At 37.8% G+C, this 23,208-nt stretch overlaps 1 protein-coding gene across 6 annotated transcripts in view; it reads left to right on the plus strand.

Moving 5' to 3' along the window:
- The window catches only part of PDE4D (phosphodiesterase 4D), a 409,683-nt gene that overhangs the window by 245,460 nt on the left and 141,015 nt on the right, over positions 1-23,208 (plus strand). Inside the window, exon 1 of one of the 6 annotated variants that reach the window (XM_063319802.1) lies at positions 9,081-9,266. The exons of the other annotated variants lie outside the window; for them this stretch is intronic. Within the exon in view, the coding sequence (XP_063175872.1) occupies positions 9,202-9,266 (65 nt within the window). The 5' untranslated portion in view covers positions 9,081-9,201. Of the gene's footprint in view, positions 1-9,080; positions 9,267-23,208 lie in introns of those variants that run through there. 6 annotated transcript variants of the gene reach the window in all.

Here is a 23,208-nt window from a genome sequence, read left to right on the forward strand (position 1 = left end):
ACCTTTTAAAGTTACATGTAAAATGCTGACAGTAGAATGAAAATGCTGACTCTAGTTTTTCTAGGTTTCATGCAAACGCACTGAAATCCATCCCAGATGGTCTCTAAAGCAGCCAATAGTGAACACACTCTGTTATACATGCTGCTTAAATTAAGTAGTTTCAAATAATAACTGCTGCAGTTTGGATTTATTTTTACTGTAAATGTCAACAAAATTTACTATAAATCTATGTTGGCACAAAGGCATTATTTATACAAAGCCAACTGCCAAACACAATTTAATACGTGTACTCTAATTTGACACTGTATCTGTGACCAGCTTCAACACAGACTTAAAATCATTTAAAATTAATTTAGTCCTTCCATAACTGTTTTTTAATTTCTTGAATATTCTGAAGTTTCAGGGATGTGCAAAACAGATTTAAGGTGTGGCACTCCTCCAAGGAGCTCATGATTTCTGTGAGAAATATGATACAATAGTAAAAAGGCAACTTAAACAACTGTGTTTGGAGAAGAGGTAGTCACCATAAAATGTAGAAAATGGGACTTTGGATCTACTGAAGTAGTAAAGTTTCCATGACCAAAGCAAGCCTAGGATTTTACTCAAGCTTATACAAAATAGAAGTCCAAGTTATCGTTTGCTAGCCATTGTGAGACATGGCCATTCTCTGGCCATTCTAAGAGCATGTTTTGAGGAGTTCTGAGCAGTAATTTAAACAAGAAGGTTAAGGGCACATGAAATTTGATGGGGTCTTTTTCCCTGCACACAGGGTTTGCAAGAAAAGCACAAAATGCTTGAAAAAGAAACAAAAAATGTATGACTGAAGCAGTCTTTATTATCAGAATAAAGTCAACTGACAAACTAATAGATACAGTGGAGATGAAAATGTCTTATAGGAGAGAGAATGAAATTTATGTAAAAAATACACATTTCATGCAAGAAGGGACCATACATAGGGACATACAAGTGGAATTGTACTGTTGACATAGTGAGCCAGAAAGACGTGGCAGGCTTTTTGCCTAGGAAGTGGTGATACCAGCCAAGTCCAGCGGGGAATAAAGTTCTGATTATGTTTTGGGACTCTGAACAGAATAATTCTTAGAAATACTGTCCAAGTGGAAGCAATGATACTGAGATACAGCAAAGTTGTCTTGGACAAAATGAAGGATCAAGGCTGGAAATATTTTAGGGTAGCAAGAATAAGTGAGAATGCTATCCATGTGACAGAAAAACCTATGAGATAATTCTTATTTTAAGCTCAGTTTTAATATTTTGCTTGAAGGGGAATATCAGAAAATGGTATGAGAACCATGGCTAGGTAAAGTGAGGTAAGAATTTAATACAGAAGGCTACATAATGGCTCCTCAACACAAACCTGGTGTTTAAAATTATTTAACAATACATTTAAGATAGTGGATAAAAAAGTAAATGTAAAAAAAAGAGTGCTATAGAATTAGCTTCAGAGAAGATGCAAGGTAAAACTGAAACAAGAAAATTATTTCAGTTGGGCAGCAGAGTTGAAATATGAGAAGAGAGGATGCTGAGTGTAAAAGAATGTTTAGAGTCAGGGAGTAGTTTCTGGCTTCAAAATCTGTCAGAGCTCAAGGAGAATGAAAATAAGATTTGGCCAGGAGGAGGTCATTTGAAGCATTGATTGATATAAAAGCAAATTAAATAATGAAAATCTGTGAGGTTTAGACCCAGCAATTATAGCTATTTAGAGGACAAAACTCATAACTGACACAACATCTTTTAACTTTTGACTTGACAACTGAGATATAATTTATTTTATAGCAGGTAACAATTATGACCATCTAGCTCTTATGCAGAATGTATAAATCTAACCTTTCTGAAAAGCTACTATGACAAAGGTTATGTTACTTGAAAAGGCATATTCCTCTAAAGGAAAATTTATTTAGAGGGAAAGTTACTTTCAATGAGTTGTTTGATTTATAAAAGGGTAGCTGGATTGGATTCAGTGGTTAAAAATAGAGATAGCTTTGCTTATCAGCTACTGAAGGAGAGCATCAAGAAAAGAGAAAAGATTGATTTTCTCTATTAGAAGGCCATCATTGGAATATGTGAAAGGAAAATACTAGCTAAGAATCATGTAAAACTTTGCTAGTTACAGAATTGCTGTCCTACATATAAATATGCCTCTATGGAAACCTATATAATGTGCTGAGTGATGACATATTTTCAGGAATTTGATGACACACAAAGTATCTGTTTTACTCATGGAAGGGCAAAGAGGAAGGATGCACATTGTCCCATGCCCAATGTGGCACTGAGTTGGCAATACTGACGTGCTTGCATCCAATTTATGCAATTTATATGTCCACAACAACATGAAGTTTTTGGCTATCATCATCTCTGGTGGTATTTAACAGTCAGTGTAGCTTTCAGTTTCTTTGAGATTTATTCTGCAACGTGCTTTTCTCATGCCTGGTACGTTGTCTGTTAAGGGAAAATTCAAACAGATGAAAATGAAATAAAGAGATCAGATAGAACTAATAAATTATCCCTAAACTGGGAAGAAGCTTAGAATCAATGAACATGAGAACACACTGTATCTTGCCTTCCAGATGTCTGGTATTTGGAAGAAGTCAGTCTTAGATAAGTTTTAAGTGGTAGGCATAGCTGATGTACTATATATATATATTCCTTTTTATCACTTTAGTTTTTCCCCGCTCTGGGGAGGAAGGGGTTATGGACTAGGAAGGTGATGTCTTGACGTTTTTTGTCTCTCATGTGATCCAAATACGATAAGATGCGAGGCCAAATATGAAAATATTTTGAAATTTACATTTCTATAAAAGCAAAATTTTTAATCCTATCTACATTCAGTTCAACTGCTATAAGAGACTGAAGAGGAAAAAAAAGTCATGTTATAGGAACTTATAGTTTTTAGGCTGGTACCCTAGGATTTATCATGTACATCCCGAATCACCCAAAATCTAGGTTTCCAGTGTAAAATAGGCAGGCAGCTGTAGTCCACAGAAAGATAGACAGACAGCTGTGAGGAGCAGTTCTCTCTGTCTTAAAATAGATGCCTGAATCATGGAAATAGACTGCCCCAGCAATCAGAGTTGTCTATAGCAGGAACCTAGCTGACTAGTTTAGATCAGCACCCAAAACTTCCGACAGCTCAAGGCTAGTGAGAAAACTCCTTTCTTAGTGTGCCTTGTTTAGCTCTCAGTGAATAATTCATGGCAAGTAATGTACTCTCAATTTAACCTTCATCTGTGCTCACAGAATGCTCTCCACTAAGTTGCCATATTTTTAAACACATAGCTTTTTCATTTGAATTACAGGTCTGAGTTTTGACAATATTGTGTTAAAAATTGAGCAAATTTAGTGTCTTGAAGTAGTGGTATTCCTAAGCGTCTTCCAGATGTCTCTCCTTAATCTCCCGCTTTTGCTTAAGTGATATTCAGCAGAACTATCCCATTCTTCTGAACAGGATGATGATGAAAGACGATATATCCTACAAAATATCATTGTTCCCAAAGTAGTAAGCCTGACACTTAACAGTAACTTCACCCAGGACCAGCCCTAATTATGAAATCTTTGTAAAATGAATACAGTTCTCTCTTGCTTTTCCTAGCAGTCACTGCTTCATTAAGAAAAGAGAAAAATATGTTAGTCTTTACCTTTTTTTAGTCAAAAAGACTGACATAATCCCCTGGGAAGACACGGCTACTGCTTAACTCTGTACCGACTTAAGTATGAGCCACCGATGTTTATTTTTTAAGCAACTATTCAGCTAAGAAATTGTCATCCAAGTTTGTGTGGAGGTGAAAAATAGGAGGCCTGATGGAAACATCAGTAGACTTGCCCTGTAATAGCATGATCTGTGCTGTACATTATTGCAGTATGTCCATTTAGACCTGACAAAAAGACAATGGTTTTATAATACAAACCATATTTTTATAGTTCTTTATATATATATGCATAGACATGGTTGAATATCTGGTGGGATTTTTTATGTCTTATTTAAAAAAAAAGAGAAAACCATCCTGACACACGAGGTAGCCTTAGCTCAGCTCAAGTCCAGAGTTTTCCAGTGGGGTAGTATTTAATTTTAGGCCATTTATTATTATCCAGTATTAGTCCAACATTATCAGGTACCTTTTATTCCAACCTTAATGTTAGATGTAACCATAGACCACAGCCATTGCTGTTAGCATGAGCTCATGCGGTTATCCTAGAATATAATGTTTGTCAGAAAAAAATATTCTCCTACTCCTAAAAACTATATTTTATTTTCTTTTTGAATCTCTAGAAATGAAGCTCTACACAAGTACTATATCTGTTCTGATAATGCTTTACATCTGCAACTGAGTCTACATGGACCAGCAAATGTCCAGTTAGTACTGGATTTGCTAATGTCTAATTGCATAACTGACCAAATCAAATGAAAATTGGGCCAGAATGAAGGCAGAGGGACATGTTTTAAGCCCAGAATATATCAAGAACCTAGCTTTGCTATGTGCTGGAGCGAGGCAGCATAAAGCCTCCCTCCAAGACGTGCTTGCTTTGCTGCTGACGGTACGGCTCAGGCAGTAGCACCTGGCAGTATCAAAGGGAACCAAGACTGAATATCCTCGGAGAAGGCATCATGGCAGAATAGGGTATACTTACATAAGGCCCTCTTTGCCATGCTACGTATGAGGAGTTTTGCACGCTTGAGTCTGGGTAAAGCCTTTCTAGAGCACACAGTAACTTTATTTACACTGTAATCACTGAACAAATATACCATATTTATTCCTAAGGCAGGTAGCTTGATCCAGGCAGCTAAATGTATGTGAATATAGAAAGGAAACGCTAGTGACATATGTTGTATTTCTTCTGTGCCTTTTGGTGTGTCTTTTTCCATTCTTAAGAATTCTAAGCTTTAATTATTATCACATTTTTCTATTATTTTACTTATGCAGTTATGTATACCTATTTCCTCTTTGATAAAGTCGCTCCAGTCAAAAGGGTTGTATGCTGTTACCTAGAAATGAACAGCAGACTTTAATTCCTTGACATTCTGTCAATAAGCTATGAAATAATTTTGCTAAGGTGAGCAGTGGCAAAATCTTCTGGTGGGTCAAAAATTTCCTTCTCTAATTCTCTGGCTTAATGCTTGTTATTGAACGATGTCTCTTCTGAACCTACACCTGCATTACTAGTTCTCAAAGCCACCCGTGCGAGTAACACAAGAATATCTTGTTAATCTTTTCCGTCCTTCAGTCTTGTTCTACAGACCGGGACATAAGAGGATAAACTAGTGCTGGAGATGAACTAGGTTGAACTCTGCAACTCACAGTGTAACGAAACTGACTGGTATAGGGCTTAGCTTGTAAGAAGATGTTTCCTATGGTGGAGTATGTGCTTCTAGAGATTAGAAAGCTTGGATTGGGATCTCAGTGCATATTCTTTGTATATAGAAAACTGTTTCACGTAAACACATAAACTGGCAAGCATACATGAAGAAAAGAAGGATACAAAGTGTGCAACAGGACCAGATGCAATAGTAGCTAAGCAATGCCGAGGATATTCCTGAGTGAATGAGCCCAGCTCCAGGTTTTTAGAGATACTTTAATTATCCTATCTGAAATAAGTTTATGGTGAAACTAAGCTTGCCATCAAGAAGCAGCAGCTTATGTACATTTCATTTGCTAATGTGCATTCCAAACAACATAGTTAAGAGCCCAGTCATTCTTTATGTGTTAAGGCTTGATGTTAGGCTTCCAGGATTCTCTTACACTTGATATGTTGCCAGTGTCCCTATGTGTCCTAAAGCGATGCATATTTGCTAGAAATTCCTGAATTTTTCACCACAGTAAACAAGAAAAGTGGTATCAGCTGTTGTGGGTTTAATTTATTACAACATTAAACTTGATTCTTATCAGACTACAGGAGCTTTTCACTTTGTCTTAAAAATGAAGATTGTGAATTTATTTCTTTAGCTTGTATACAACAGCAATAATAACCTGGCACCTATTGCATGTTTTCAGTTCTTTGATGTCCAAGCATTTTTCAAGCAGCATGGTGTGTGTTATCTCTGTTTTACAAATGAGGAAGCCAAAACTCAGAATGTTTAAGCAAATTTTCTTTACTCTCAAGACAAAGATGTTCTGAAGCATGAAACAGAACAGTCAGTCCTGTGCCTCATTCCTTAAGCCATGCTTTTTCCAGTTCATTTTAATTTTCAATTTTGTGCAATGTAACACTGGTTTAATTCAATTAGTTAGTAATTTGAAGATAAGTAACTAAGATGCAAGCATCCTCAAAGAAGGTTGAATCCTGCACACATTTTATTATTGTTTTTTTAATTACTTCTATATCCTTTTTCCTCAGACAGCTTAACTATACAGCCAAAACTTCAGTTGATGGATACACACTGATAAAAAAATATTATTGTTTTTCTTGTGGCTATTATTATTAGTGTATTTAGCAGTACTGAATGGCTCCATCCTGCAGTATTTTCATTAATTAAAAATATTTTCTTCCTTATTGTCATTATTCAATCAACACTTGCCTAAACTGCAACAGCATATCAACAAGATCTGAGTTCGAAAGCCTTTTTTCCTAAAAAAGGATTCCAGAAAAGAAGTAATATGATTTTTTTGAAGTTACAGAATTACATGTACAAATCAGATGCTACAAATGCCTGTTGCATGCTTCACCAAAGTCAATTTTTGAATTTCACATAAAACTAACATTCCCTGGAAGCCTATGAGCTCTCCCTCCTACTGATACATCCTTTTTGCAGGAAGCTTGTGCCTCTAAGGTTGCTACCTGAGGACAGGTTCTGATTTGACTGCTTGGAATATGGTTGCAATACTGTAGTCTTCTTGTTGTTAATTAATATATATTTCATAAAAGTACCTGCTCTGAAGTTGACAGGCACTTGGAGGGCAGGGGTTTATTTCTAAGGTGCTGATGAAGGAGACCAACAAAGGAAAGCAAGTTAGCAATAGGTGTTAATATTTAACTCCATTGGTGATCTGCGTCTCCATCAGACTTTTTTTTCTGAATCTGCACTACCTTAATTGTATAAATACCTGTACAGACCCGCATAGTCATATTTTGTATATAAATATTGCGGTATATTTCTAGTTATATTTTGATTAGCTACAACTAAGAGGCAGCATCTTGACTGATATGCTTTTGAGAACAAAACATCCTGAGGTATCCACTGTGTGGCATAGCAGAAGTGGTCCTTGAATATTCCATTCCAGTATGGTATTCTGAAACTACTTAATCAGAAGCTTTCTTTCCTTTCATTTTGTATTCCTTCATTGATATGTGAGTAATGTTGATATTTATCAGTAATAAATTATCAGACAAACTTTAAAAAAGCTTTAAAATGACCAGCTATTCTGCACCTCTGTTTAATGTGATTTTTGCTTTTCTGCATGACCTATTCCATCTGTTTAAGGAATAAAAAAGTTTCACAACATGGTGCCTGATTTATGTCCACTTCTATAGACATCTGACCTGCACAGTGACAGACCCAACTGTTGCTAAAGGTCCCATGACTGTGTGACCCTGTGAGCTAAATTTACAACAGATGCTTTTTCCACTCTTTGAGATTAACTTTTATGATTCTACAGGACACTTTAAAAAAGTCCTGTGTTAATGACTAGGTGATATATGAAAGATAGGTACCAGAAAACATGACAAACAGAATACTAGGCAAGAATTGTTATTAACGTTTCTTATGCTATTGTGGAGCACTTTATATACAGATGACTGGCATAAGCCTCCAGGGGATTAGGTTCTTTCCTATTGATATACAATGTAGTTGGTAATGTGTTTTACTGTGCTGTTATAAAATAAAGTGCAAAGGTTCTTCAGAGCTTTACACACTTTATGCACATTCCTATTTGATGATTTTTTTGATATTTTAACGCATAACCTGTTTATCATGTTTTCCTTCTATTTGCCAAGTCTATATAAATTTGATAAATACAATTTTTAGTGCTTGCTTTCATTATTAACCTAGCTGCACTACCATCAAAAGTAATATACTGCAACACTTGTAAAGACTGTACAAAGAAATGGCTATTATGCATGTAACCACTTGTTGGACAATAACTTGATCTTTCACTTTAAAAAAAAAATCCTAACACAGTTCAGAGCAAATTCAAAATGTTTAATTTAAGTGGTATATTCACTATCAAGTTCTCTGCATTTTTTGCCTCTTCTAACACTGGAATTGCCAAATATGCTTACACTGATATTTCCTAAAAGGAATAACTCTCAAAGCTTTTATGATAAGTTTTTGTCTAGAAATTATATAAATACAGGGTTTTTTGGTAATGCATAAACTATTAATATATTTATCATAATGGGAAAAGATCGGTTTCTGCAGTGTGGTAGGGAGGACATCATGTTAGGGTTCTTTAACTGAGGTATTTTGTCCTTCAGTGATTTATAACAATAGCTGTCTGTATGTGTGTTTGACTTTAACAGTCAACAAGGAATTTTATTTTTACTTAACTTCCCCACAGTGTTTCGAATGTCTTTCAGACAGGGAATACTTTCTGTTTTGTTAAACTAGACAATAGTACTTATTCACAGTATCTAGGCAAGGTTTAGGAGAAAAAGAAAAGGCAGAATTACATTTCTAGGTAATGCTTTTAGTTAACTTGGAATGAAGAATCTTTGTTCCTTTCCTTACTCCACAGAGACTAATTTATCTATCACGTCTCTAAGTGGAAATTCCCTGCAAACTCACTAGTGTTAGCGTAACTTACATTCATCTTTTCCTTTCATTTATTATCCATCAGTATTGTTCCTTTTTTTTTTCTTAAAAAAAAAAAAGGTGATTGACCTTTAAACCTGTTGTTATCGAACTGCAAGAAAGAGATAAAGACTCTTTTCAGCTGCCTTCGTTCCCATGTGACCTGCAGGGAGAATAGATTCAAAATAGACTAGTTCCTCCCAGGGCAATACAAGACAGAAGAGAAAAGCACTGTCATTTCCGAACAGCACAGTGCTACAGTAAATTCAGCGTGAAAAAGGAAGGAGTTGCAGCGTGTTAGAATTCTTCCTCCACAGCCTGGATTATTACGGGAGACGGATTTCAAGGGTTTTAAAAAGCAGAGGATTTAAAAAAATACATTGAAATGGAGTGCTTTGAGAATCAGCTTTGTAAGGACAACTGATGTTTGACTGCTAGAAATACTGGAGGAATTTTTCAAAATGAGCATTGTTATGAAGCCAAGATCCCGATCTACCAGCTCCTTACGGACTGCCGACGCAATGTGGTAATGTGTTTGGTTTGCTTCTTTCAGGCTTCCCTTCCTATTATGACACACAGACATGTCCCAAGAAAGTCACAGGGTTTAGTTTTGACTCGATAGATTTTGCGTGGTTATTGAAGATGTTCAGCTGCTGAGTTTCGCAATTAATAGTAAGAAACAAAATTATTTAGCCTGTCCTTGTGAAACACTGTGCGTAGGACTTTTTTAATGAGAAACTATTACATATGTTTTTTTAACCCATTACGTACTTTTTCCCCACTCAGTAGTCAGGTTCAGTCCTTGCACTTACAGGTACCTTCTAAAAATCTTCATCAGATTTATTTCAGGAACAAAGTTATAATATGAAGCTTGCAGTTCTGGAGGATAGAGGGTAAAACGAAGCTATAGTTTGCTTGAGCTGTTTTGGGATACTTACATATAGTTTTGCTGCATAAATAGACTGACTGGTAGAGATAAGTGTCCTGGGAGGAAATAGACTTTATGATGGCATGTGTGAGTGTGTGCTGTGTTATGCTTCATGTGTTTCCCCCCCTCTCAGCGTCTCAGGGCAGGAGAAGCGGACTGTGATAGTGATCTGTGTGTATGATTTTCTTGCAGATTTCTTTCAGTTAGCAATCAGCAAAATTCTGTCTTTTGATTAATTATTTTTACTGGTGAGCACTTTATGCTTTATATAGCTTAATAGGCACCGACAGGACAGGTTTCTGTTAGGTACGCGAAGTAAATTCACTCTTGTTTTTTTAATGTCTCCCACATTTTTTTCCTTTCTCTGTGTTTTTAATAAAACCACCATAATTTTAATAAACACATAATAGACAAATTGTTCAGGGATATATTTAACTGGCATAAAGTGATACATTTTAAAAAATAGCCTTTGTTTTGAAATAAATGGCTGATGTGTTACTGTGGGATAGACTGGTAACTAAATACGTTTCTTTGTGAGTAAATATATCAAGTTAATTGAACGTTAGCCTGTTAAAAACTTCACGTTTCAAAGAGTCTTGGTTCTGACTTAAAGCCATGTCAGTACTACCATTAAAGCAGTTAGTGATTTTTTCCAGTTATCCCTTAATAAAACTATTTTGTATTAAAAGAAAGTTAAATAACTACATTATTTAAGCTGAAAAGTAGCCCCAGTCGTTCCCCAAAACTGCTAAGGAAGAGTTTTGCTGAAATACCTGCAGTAAGTTGTGCCTCTATATCTTTATTAAAATTTAATAAAGTAATACAGTGTTGGTGAACTATATCTTGCTAAAGTGTTACACTGTGCAGGGTGTATCCAGGGCAGTGAGCTAGAACATACATACCTTAATTGTTACGTAGAACTGTGCAAATAAATCAATATGTTTCTGACAAATTCTGCCTTTCAAGTATTTCTCTTTTGACTGCTTCCATGGATTCTTACAGGAAAAAAAGAAATCGTTTCAAGGGAAAAAATCCTTGTAGCCAATACGCGCAGGCTGATTTGACCATGAAGTATTCTGTCTAAAATACCTGCCTGCCTCTCTTTTGTTGCTGAGGCCTTTAGTTATAACATTGACGTGGTAGGTGGGAGTACCTGTTCTTCTAGCTGTGAATGGGGAGTCCTCTGCTACCCTGCCGTTTGGAAACATACTAGAGCTCGGAGATGGCTCTGGGGGAGATCCTTGGAGACTGACTAGACAAGGTGCATGCTGTTCTCTGGCAGCATGGAGCCAAGCCAGCCGAGCCCTGCCCCAGCCAGAAACCAGAGGGAAACTGGAGTGCAGAGGGAGGAGAGAGGGGGAGGGAGCTGCCGGCCGCTCCGCACCGGGCTCAGATCCTGGCCACCTCCAGGGAGGTGGCAGCTCAGGCCAGCTCACCCTGCGCACACCACCCAACCGAGCAGCCCTCATGGTGGGCCCCAGCAGGACTGGTTTCCAAATCACCTGCATGACTTCGGGTGATGGTCTTAATCACCAGACTCAGGAGCCTGTGGGTTTGTCCCCGTGGGTCGGTGCTGCTCCATGCAGCTCTGTGGGGCAGAATAGCAACACTGCAGTCCCGCCACGGTATTAAACAGTCAGGAGCGCTGACAGATGTTCACACCAGGAGGCAGGGAGAGCTACAGCATGTAATTCTCCTTTCTTTGTCCGTTAGCATAGCGATCCTGCGGCGTGTTGGAGGAGCAGGGGTGACTGCGGGGATGGAGAAGATGGGAGAATGTGACAGGAAAAGCCACAGGGGGCTTTCTGAGTCCCAGGAGCACAGGGACTGAGTGACAGGGTTGCACTGAAGTGTGGATATCCCTCTGCAAATGTTTGAGAAAAATGGTCCCAGGATGTCCTTGCACTGCAGTTTCCCCTGGGAACAAAGTTCGCATGAAGAACAGAAACCAGGCTCCCAACACACGGAGACCAGTGAGATGATGGAAGAGACTTAGAGACAAGGCAGACAAACCTCTGCCATTGGTTCCCTGAAATCACACTCACCTGCTGTCCAAAAGATGCAATAACTTCAGGGTATGTGGTAAAAGCATGATTCTCTTTCCAATACAAGTATTACGAAGCTGGTAGTGTGCAGAGGTGCACCAGCTGGCTTTGAGGAGCACAGGTGAGCCCAGGCTGTGCTGATGCTCCCGCTTGCAAAGTGAGTCGTCTTGGTCAGGACTGGCTGCTGCTTAGCATGACAGTAGGGTCTTTAGGCAAACCTTCTCTTTCTGATGCACCTTGGAAAATCTCTCATGACGTTATAGAGACTGAAGTAAAAGCAGATGGTTGGTATTTATGCAAAATAAGAAGGTGACTTATTTAAGGATTGTTACCTGTTAAGTTAATGCTGCCCAATTCTATCACTCATTCCTCCTCATTCCTAACTTCAGGATGTGACTTTGAAGTGTGCTTGTGAATCAGAACATTTCTCAGGAAAGGTCTAGAAAGTATAAATGATGGTACAGACTTTTCAGTGAAGACAATTGATTTGTCTTGTTATTCCTGAGAAGAAATAACAAGGTAAAAAGGAAACTCGCTGTAAGATAAAACCTTGGCTGGGACGGGAATATGTGCATTTAAATGAGAATATGACTTCCACTTTCTTGACTGTTTGCCACTGAACGGTAGAGCAGCAGTGTTCACATGTCACATATCTGTTGGTCTTTTCCTTTTGTAATGAAGGAAAAGTTTGAACTCATAAAAAATACTATTTTGGAGGAACTGAATTAAAATTTTTGAAGTTTAAGAAAGGAACTGATGGCAAATCAAGCAAGCAGGTTGTTGGACAAGAGCTTACTGTCTGGAAAAGGTGCAGCTGATCAGATCTTAGAACTTCTTTATTTTTTCATGATACAGATAATTCGCACAAAGAGCTAGTAAGCCTCAGGAGTATTGTCAGCTTTTTGTCACAATCCTTTCTGCGTGTTATGTCTAGAGTTGATAGTTATCTGTTTACTTTGTGGGTTGACCTTCCTCTGTCTTCATTCATTTTTTGTAACATACACCAATTCAGGCTTTCCTGTTTTTTGGAATTTAGGGCTGGCTGATCTGCAGAGGGCACATCCCAGCCTCCCTGGTGCCCCTGAGAGCAGAGGCCTTCAATGATTCAGTCTGTGGTATTCTGTAGAACAATGCATCTGTTCTTATTTAACTCCAGAAGCAGGTGATACTGCTTGTCTGCAATATTGTGAAATTCAGTAGATTGGAAATTTCTTAGTCTATAACATTTTTATAGATAAGTGGAACAAAACTGATCTATTGGATGAGCTTTTCATGACTGTACCCTTAATATGTAGAACACAATAGGGATGCTAAGTAAAAGGTTTGTTGAATAGAGACAAGAAAATGCTTGTGGTCTGACATTAGTGGATAGTGTTGTTTCTGGAGCAGAAGAGCTAGGAGAGAAGTATGGGATGAGATCCAGCTGTGCTGACCTGAGGTAGCTGCACTGGCTTCCTGACTTAAGGGTAACACAAAGGAGAACTCTGCCATGAGTGTGACCCAGTCTTGGTACCCATGTCTGGTGGGAGGAAGCTGTGTCTGCATCACACTGCCTAGAGACTGGCCATCCCAAAACAATTCAGTTACTTGGTTAAACGCTTGGTGCTAGCAAGGCTATTGCTAGTATAAAGATGATGAGCATGTATAATAAATGCTATTGAATGAGTCATATGCCTCTAGGTTACTGGCATCAGACCTATTTTTGAAGTAACTGCTGACTTTTTGGACTGGCAATGACAGTGCTGGGGAGATCAAGAGCAAAGGATATTCCTTGAAGGAGTCTTTGTCTACAGGGCAGAGAACAGTATGTGAATGTAAATGTGAATAGTATTAACAGCATGCATACCTCTTGGCTGTTGAAGAGTTAAGGGGTTTTATTCCTGTACTGGATGAGTATTTTCCTCTCCAGTATTATGGTATTTAAAAGACGGGTAAATGTAGTGCTTAGCAATATGGTTTAGTAATGAGTTTTGTCAGTGTTGGGGTTGATTGTTGGACTTAGTGATCTGAAAGGTCCCTTCCAACCTAGACAATTCTATGATTCTATGATTCTATGACTATTTGTGGGAGGCAAGGGGGAGACAAGTGCCTGTTGTCATTATTGGTGGTATTACCTGTCCCCTGTTGCCATAGCTTATGAAACTACTCATGAAAAGAGGGTTGCGACCTCACACAATTTTAGTAGTTGAAGATGTTGAATACAGTCCATTGGAAAAGTTTGTTGCAAGCTGAACAGTGTCCAAACTCATGGGGATGCTGAAGTACCAAATATCATATGAAAAATTAGGGGATTTCTGAACGCTAAACAAAGCCTGAAAGCTAGAGATAACTTTCCCTGCATGAAGTCTGACTTTGGTGGAATTCATAGGTGACCTTATTTAGAAAAATAGATTTTCATAAGCAGTATAGGCCTCAAATCATGACAACCATGGAAATTCGAGGTGGCATATGTACTTTTATTTATTCTGCCAGTGTCAGTGCTAATGAGGAAGCCTGCATAGTCAGCATTGCACTATTTTCCAGAGTGTGGTATGTTAAACAGTGTTATTTTTACAAAATTAAACAGGAACAAATTCTGTTTTCTCTGGTGAGTTACAGGTGGAGTTTGAGGTGATCAAGTATTCTATTTTCTAGCAATATCTGAGCCTGACCAATGGTCTACCTAACATAGTATTCTGTCTTCACCTGCAGCAACGGAAGAACGTGAAAGCCTGTCCAGTTTCTGCAGTCCATTCCCATCACATTGCCCAGCATCTACTAGTGTTGTACTAGGGATGTTACTATAGGGTTCATCCTTGCCTGTTCCCTTTATAATCTAAGGACCTGTTGCCTATGGATTTGCCTAATCTCTTTTTTTGAATATGCTGATGCTGTCTTTCTGCACAGCCTTCTGACAACCTTTCTGACTATGTAAGTACTTTCTTTACTGCGCTTTAAAGTGGTGTCCTACTGGTTTCAGCGAGTGTCCCTTAGTTCTGTCACTGTGGTATTTGGTGAAAGATTCATTTTATCCAACAACTTCATGATTTTGCAAAGCTCAGTCGTAAGCTCCTCCGCCTTTTCCTGTAGGAACTGTGGAGTTGAAGCCTTCTTAGATTTTCCTAAAAAGGCTGCTGCCTCATCCCTTGATCATTTTAGCTGACATCTTTGTGTGTCCTCAAACACCACTGTGTCCTTGAAATATAGAGACCAGGCAGTGCACATTACTTAAGTTGTGAATGCACCAAGGCTTTTATACAGTGGTAAAATTATGCCTGCTTTTTTTCTCGGTATCTTTGTTGATAATGCCCAGTATGCTGCTAGCTTTTTTGACTGACATTTTAAGTTGAGTCAGTCATTTTAGACATTTTTTATTGTTTTTTCTTGCTATTATAATCTTTTGGCATGGTCTCATCTCTGCATTTTTTTATAGCAGAAGTATTAGGCTTGCCAACACAAACTCCAGTTACTTTAACATGAATGCGATAAGAACTTCTGTCTTGAAATACTAAATGTTTTTTAAACAAAAAAAAATATTGCACACCATGCCAAACAGAACTGATGGCAAAGTGTGACTCCAGCAAAGAAAGGGCACTTCCTCTGAGACGTTCTCTTTCAAGCTACATCCAGACGAACATACGTAATATTCTTTCCCCACTGCAGGCAAGCACACGATGTAGTTCTCTGCCACTCACTTTAGTGTACAAACAACCCACTCTCAATTTTCCTGAAGATATAATCTTGTTTTAACAGCACAGTTTGTTCTCACACCTTCTCCCTGGGCACGTATGCAGATTATCAGGTCATGTACAAAGCTCCATCCAGTAACTAGACCATGAGGCCAGCGGCGACAAGGCACTTCAGTGTCTATCCCTAGCGTAACGTAAGGAGAGTGCAGCAAGCTTCATGGGAAGCTCGCTTGACAGCTAAGCCTGAATGGCCAAAAGCCCATTTACAGCTGGTTCAGCTGAGGATAGGAGGTACCCCAAATCAGGATCAATGTTGGGATGCCTTGGTAGAAGTCCTCTCCCTTTTATCCCATTCATTACACCATGGCTGAACTAGTTGTTTGCATTTTTTTCCAAGTTAAAGGGCACCTTCCAACACAATTTCCTGAGGAGCACAATTACAGTGTAAGGCGTAACAGACAGGATTCAGCTCACCTAAAGATAGATGTCTGAACTAGTAACCTAGAAATACTTGTTTTCAGGTTATGACTTACATCATGTATTTTAGACATCTGCCTCAGGTGGAGATGTGCTCTTGATGTCACTGATTTTATCAAGAAAAGTTCCACTGAATATAAGTAATACATACAAATGGAGTCAAACTTCTGTATGGGCACCTGCAACGTGCACATTTAACCAGATTAATTCTTTCTAATGCAACTGACTTAGTTTATGCAGAATACTTTCTTCAATATTTAGTAGTTGTAGCATTATTTTGTAATATAAGGGTAGTATTCATATAAAACAAGGGAAGTCCAGTACGGAATATAATATTTTGGAACAGCAGCAAGAATAAACCAATGACTTAGGCTGAACATAATGTTGAAAGAACCTTGTGCTCAAAATGTGGTCAATTCACATGCATGAAGTCACTAAGCAGTGATGTCATCATTCTAATGGAAGCACAAATGACTCAACCTCATTACCGTGATTCCCATCAGTTTTCAGCTATGGTGGGTTTTAATTCAGACTCAACCTCATTACTGTAATTCCCGTCAGATTTCAGCTTGGTGGGTTTTAATTCAGACTAACATGTACTAGAGCATGTTTCTTAAGTCACGTTACAAGACACATAAGTGGGTTTCTGCACTGCTTTATCTGTTGACCTCAGTGATAGGGTGAAGATGTATGCATGCATGACTTAAATAGGTGCATGACATGGCTATAGTACATGATTTTTTAAATATTTTTTTCTTTCATCAAAAATTATGAAACATTTTCAAACCTGTTATGTATAAAAAGGCAGTGCATAGCTTTAGAAGCTAAATGGCAGAAACTGATTTTGCTCATCTTCACGGGTTCAAGAAGCACAGAGAGGAACTTACGACCTAAATTTGTTTCTTCTCCATTTCATTTGCTAGTTTTATAACAGCACCTGATGGTGATATTTAACACTAATACACTCAAAACTTCAAGCACTAAGTCAAAAATACCTTTCTCTATAGATACTTAAGGAAGACTTTTCCCCTTCTATGAAAGCGTTAAGCATTAAAAAAAGGAAGAAGATTGCTGCAGAAGTATGAATGTCTTTTTTTGTCAGAGACCTCAAAATAAATTCAGCACAGACCAGTTGAAAAATTCCATTTCAATAGTTTCATTATGCTTTGTTTCAATTTAATAATTTAAAATTATTTTTCAAATCAACCATTTTAATAAAAAATCAGGTCAGACTAGAAAAGTGGGGTTCTATTTGATTAAAAATGTTTTGATAATTATTAAATTTATCCTTAAATTTTGTTTAATAATAATAATATTTCTTGGTGTGTGGAAATTTTCAGTTGTAGTGAAATTATATTGTTTAGTTGTCAACATTTTGAAGAAATTCCAGTGTGTAATTATATATGACCCTAGAAAGAAATAGCTCTGTAACATGTATCCATAACATGTTTCAAAGAAGGGAGGATGTAGATGCTACATATGTGGAGTGCAACACGACACATGGCAAAGACTTCCACGTTGGTGCCAGCCGTGTTGCCCTGGTAGCTGGTGGGATGATGCTGCGCGGAGGCCAATTAGCCCTCGTTACACCATGGTGACATGGCTATGCTGCTTTCTGAACCCCAAAGACTAACTCCACATGGTTTCATACTAGCTCTTACAGCTGATTCCCGCAACCACCCACACAAACAGGGCAGATTCCAGCAAGCACGTTTAGGAAATAATTTCCAAGAGGTATATATAGAGAGAAGGAACAGCCAGTCGCTACAAAAGCTCCTTGGTTGCTGCTGCCCTGAGGCGTCCTCTACACGAGATCGGTTACATAAGACCATCTTCCTTCTTAGAGCTTTATATTCATAATCATCTTCATTGTCTCAGAAATTTCCATATTTAGTGATTTGAAGCCTGTGAGTAGTGCTGTCATTTGACATGTGATTTTTCCTTGAGTTAGCCAACATCTGTTTTCCTCTGTTATACGTCTATACATTTGCCTTATTATCTGGGGTTCAGCTCCATAGCTAGTTTACTTTTACTTCCCCCCTTTTTTCTTTCCAGCTATTTTTGTCTTCCTTATTTGCATTTAAATCTTCCTTTCCAACTGCGTTTGAAATAGCCTTCTCCATTTGAATGTCATGAACATTTGCCTTTGCCCGACTGCAACAAAACAGCTATTTTAATAAAGTTAACTTAATGTCATGAAAAAAACCCTACTTGGTTTCAGTTTTTGCCTTCAAAACCTCCAGGTGAAAAATAGGTATTTATACATCTAAAATTGAGCAATTGCACAATTGTGTTATTGCAGCTTTCATCCTTCTTTGTTCAACCTCTCCTGTGCTGTTTGACACCCTTATTGCTGTATGACAAATCCAGTTATTTTGTAAACAGCTTAATCCTTTTAGTTTATTTGCACTTTAGATGTGTGATGCCTGTAAACGTGGACAAGTGTTCTTTCGTGGATGTGTATTTATCTACATATAGCATATCATATATGTTATATGCTGTAACTTGCACTTTCCTGTTTTGTATCTCTGTATTTTCCAACTGTGTCCAGTGTGCTAAAAATTTTATTTAGCCCTCACAAGTTATGCTTCTTTATATTTAATATGAGAATCCACAGTGTGATAAAGCCTGTACTCCCTATGGTGTGTATGACCAAATGAGTGTGTATCGCACTTCCATAAGCGACCTTCTTTGTCTTAACAGTTTGCAGCCTTACTGCTATCATTTCATGCCATCCTAAGGTGTGTCTGAATTACACCGTATGTGTAAATACTATTTTCTTTTTCCCATCCTAACTTTCATTGCAGTCAAGTTTTTTCATTCATAAAAATGTATCTGCTTCTATTATTTTCCACTTGGCATGGTTCCAGTAATATTTATATGTACCCAAGTCTTATAGTCACGTGAATTTCTCAGCTCTCACATTTGAAAAGCAATGATCTAATGATGACAGAAAAGGCTATAATTTTGAATTAGAAGTTTCAAAAACTAAAAGGTGAGAAAAAGCTCTGTTATTTGTTTTTAAAGTCTCACCATTTTAAAGGCAGTTCTATCACCCATGCTTGTGTAGCTGATAGAGGAAGCGGCATAGGTCTAGAGGGCCGTTCAGAAAATCAGGAGTGACGTCCTAACACAGGCAGGTGCTCCCAGCTTTCCGCTGAGCTCTCTCTCCAGGGACTGCCGGGGAGCCTGGCCTCCGCATTCAGACATCTGTGCAAATCTGTGCTGTAAATCTTCCCTGCAGGATCTATAAACAAACGTTTTTTCAAGTTTTGCCAAGTGATGTTGGCAACTTTTTAGAAAACAAAAACTATCTTTTTGTTTTGTGTATTTATTTCTTATTCTTGATTCATGTGTATATTTACTTTCCATGCTTTGCATAAAGATGGTCTGATAACCCCTTTATCTGCTGGGGTTGCAATGTACATAGGAAAAAGGAAATACAGAGGAAGGACGTCTGATAGACTGAAATTCCATTTCACAAATGCTAGATAGATCTCATCCAATTCCTGTGTACAGTTTGTCATCATTTCTAGTCTGTTAAGTCTGAAACTGCATAAAAAATCTGTTGGCAGGTATAGCCCCATTTTGTGGACAGAAATATGATGAAGAAAAGATGAACATTTAGAAGTTCATGGGTCTGCACTTGCAGTAAGAGTGTAAGACCACTATTTAAGCTAGCTCTGACAGAGTCAATAATGGTAAAATTGAACATGTTCACTTAAGGCAAACGAAAATTTACAATAAATGAAAATGTCAAGTCACAAAAGAACAACAGTAACATCAGTACATCTGCTGGTACATGCTCTGGTTATGCTCACCAGCAGACGTTTTTCAGTAGTAGAGGCCATATTAGTCGCTTGTTGCTGTTCTTGCATACTTTTTCTGGCTACTGAAAAGAAACACACAAACTGTTACCCTAAGAAGTTCAATAATGGAAAAGGAAAAAAAATGCCATACATTCTTTGAGACTGGAAATGGAACTAAGGCCCTGAAGGGATCCCTCGCTGATACTGGAGAACCAAGTCCTCTCTCCCACCCACTCCCATTGTAACACAAGTTTTCTACTGTGTTCAGTGATTTGAAAGCAATTAAAAATGTACAAAAGGACTGCTCCACTTGAACATGTTTCTGTAAAGTACAGCTTGAAAGGAGTTTGTAGCTAGGCAGCTAGGCTGAAAGGGACATTTAGGGAGATGTTGCTAATGCTTCTAAATGAGTTTCAGGTTTTCTTCATGTCTCCTTCAATTTCACATTACTTTAGTGTTAACACAGTACTGAATTCTGAAGTTGAAATATCCTATAATTTTATAATAATTTGATTTCCTACTATTCTTATTATCTCTTGCCAATCATTCAACCACCTGGATGTCAAACAATTCATGCAATACGGGATGCTGTTTCAAATAGACTGTGCTCAGTCCGTTCCTGGCATCTTGTTTACTTGGGAATAAATCTTCTTTTCGTTTAAATAGAAGAAACTCTATACCACAAATTAAGCAAATTCTTATGTACAGCAGCAGACAATTGGGTTTGGATAGCTTTTCCTTCCTGGCTCATATTGTGGCTCTTGTTCCTTTCTTCTCTAAATTTCTTTGGATTTATTTACCCTTTAATACCCACTGTTTCACAATTAATTTTTTCAGAGATTCTGAAAAAGTCAAACAAGACATGGTTGTGTGGTTGTGTTCTTTCTACAAAATAGGGCTGAAAGAGGAACTGGGTGTGTGTCAGGAACTATTGTGATTTGTTTCTTTCCAGGCTGGAAAACAATGATGTTTCCCTGACTTTTTTTCTGTCTTGATTCTACAGTATAAACCTCTGTATGAATCAGATAATGAAATAGTAGACGTATGCCTTTTCTGTGACAAGGAAAAAAACATTCTGCTTAAGTCACTCTGGCTGCTCTTTGGTTTACATATTGCATAGTGAGCATTTTGGCTGTTCAGTCCATAAAGTATTCAGCACTGTAGATCCATTTTTACATCACCTTTCATAATTTTCAGTTCTTTTCTTGTGTTTTAGGAAACAGTCTTTTAAAATTTGAAATTTAATATTTCCATCCTCAGCAGCTCATGCTACACCAAAACCTGCACTGTAAGTATCCCAAAAAAACAAGTTTCGGTATTACTGCTCATTGTACAATGAGCAGTAATACCGAAACTTTGTTTTTGGTAGCTTGTAGAGTAGCTTTTGGTAGCTGCTCTGCTGCCTCTGGATGACAGTTAGTGTCCAAAGAGCTGACTGGATTGTTACCTTCTCCCCCTCTTTATTCTGTTTAAGTCCTGATTTGATACTCTTGTCTGCTTTAAGTTGATAGCAGTTCAAAATGTACCAATAAGCTTCACAAGAGAAAGAAATCAGAGATCTAGAAGAGAACAATAAAGCCATCTGGGCTGGTACTGCTGTTACCTGTTTTCACAGAAAATCCCTGTGATGCTAATCTCTCCTTTGTACCCACATGTAGAGGAAATCCATCAGGAATCAAAGAGTAACAGACACAGAGGGGAAAAAATTAAAACATTCAAGTGGAAATATACACAGTGTAAGGGATCTTTTAAAAGTTAGAATATTTTTGGAAGGCATGGTAAGAGAGCACGTGGATCAAAGCCAATGGGACCCCTGGTTCAAAGCTTGCTGATGATTAGAGGTAGGCACTACAATTGCATAATTAGTTGTAAAAAGTTCAACCTATTCTGTGTCAGTTCTCAAGCAAACTGTTCAAATGCCCTTCTTCTAATGAGCCTGAAAATGATGCTGGCTGGCTCAGTGATATTGAAGCTGTGCCCTTTCCAGCCTAGTCTGCAGAAGTTTTTGATTTATTCTCTTGGAAATGCTGTCCAAGCCAATGTCTGGGTTGGTCTTTGTTTTAGTGTCCCTCTTGTCCCATGATAGTAACCTCAGTGCGGTCTGCTGTGAATTTCATACTATTAAGGAAAGACCCTTGCTTGCCAGGTTTCAGTATGACTGAAATGACCGTTTACGTTCAATGCCATGTAGGGTCCAGGACATTTGAGAAAACATATAAAGTGACTCAGTCGATATAGGCGCAGGCAGTGTTTTTATGCTTGGTAACACTATGATTAGTGACTTAATTGCTGACATGTGTTTTCCATTCTTTAAGCGCCAGAGATTTGAGCTGGAAAAATGTTAGGAAGCATTCTTTGAACCTCTAATGGTGGCGGGAGCCTTCATAAAATCTTAGCATTTGTGGCAACTCAAATGCTGAAATCGCCTATTAAAAGGATTTTCTCCCTTATTACCAAATTCCTCTTGGTACCAGCCAGTTCGTAACTGTTGTGCTTGCTGTTATGCACATGCACAGATAGCCCTTCCAAATGAATCTGACTTTCAGCTCTAGAGGTCTATGTTTCCATGAAGTCCTTACTCATATTTATCATCGTTGCCATCATTTGTCTTTGATTCACAGATAGTGATTACATTTGCATTTTTGGCAAGCAGGACGTTCACAGCTGTGAAGCAATGTATTTTCCTTCTTCGAATTTCCATTCTTGGAAAAGGCTGGAAATGAATAACTAGGAAATGACATTTTGTAAAGCCATCACAGCTTTTAATCTTGTCCAAACAGCTTTTCCACCTCAGAAATTCATCCTCTCCTGTATCAGTAAGATGACCTTATAACTTTGTTACTGATATTGTGCATTTGCAACTTTCTCACAATTATTTACTTCAACTGTAAAATATAACTTTGTGCTATCAGTATCATTACACAGTTTTAGATGAGTGGGGATTGTATTTTTCAGTTTCTAGTGACTCTTCAGAACATTTTTTTTAATCACCTAAAACTGACTGATTTCCTACCTAGTAGTTATTTTCTCCGTGGTTTCTGGTACTAGAAATAGAAGTCCAGTATAACTCCTTGTAATTGAAAGCAAAACACTGTAATTCTTTTGTCATTAAGATAGACCAGCTGTTCTCTCTGTCTTCTCCAATTTCTCTGTTTCAGATATTGATCATGGTAATATTTGGGCTTTTGCTTCAAATTAAGATTTTATGTTAATTTAAATATTCATTGGCAATTAGGAATCCAGAATGATGAAACAAAGAAAAGATTACTTTCCAGTAAGTTTCCAGTTACTTTCAGAAGTCCTTGGAAGAGACTATTGAAACACAATAATAATAAAACGATAATGTTAATTAAAAATCCACTGCAGTTGTTTTAACTGAAGAAGAAAATCTAAGGGCTAGCAGCTCTTGGAATGTAATTTGCTTATGAGCACATCTCTTTTCTTCAATCTTTCATGAGAAGTATTGGCAAATAGAATTTCGTTTGCTAGAGATCCTATGTTGTGTTGCTTCCTCCTTCTCCACACACATATCCAATCCATT

Source organism: Chroicocephalus ridibundus, chromosome Z, assembly GCF_963924245.1.
Source record: "Chroicocephalus ridibundus chromosome Z, bChrRid1.1, whole genome shotgun sequence".
Classification (NCBI taxonomy): Eukaryota; Metazoa; Chordata; class Aves; order Charadriiformes; family Laridae; genus Chroicocephalus; species Chroicocephalus ridibundus.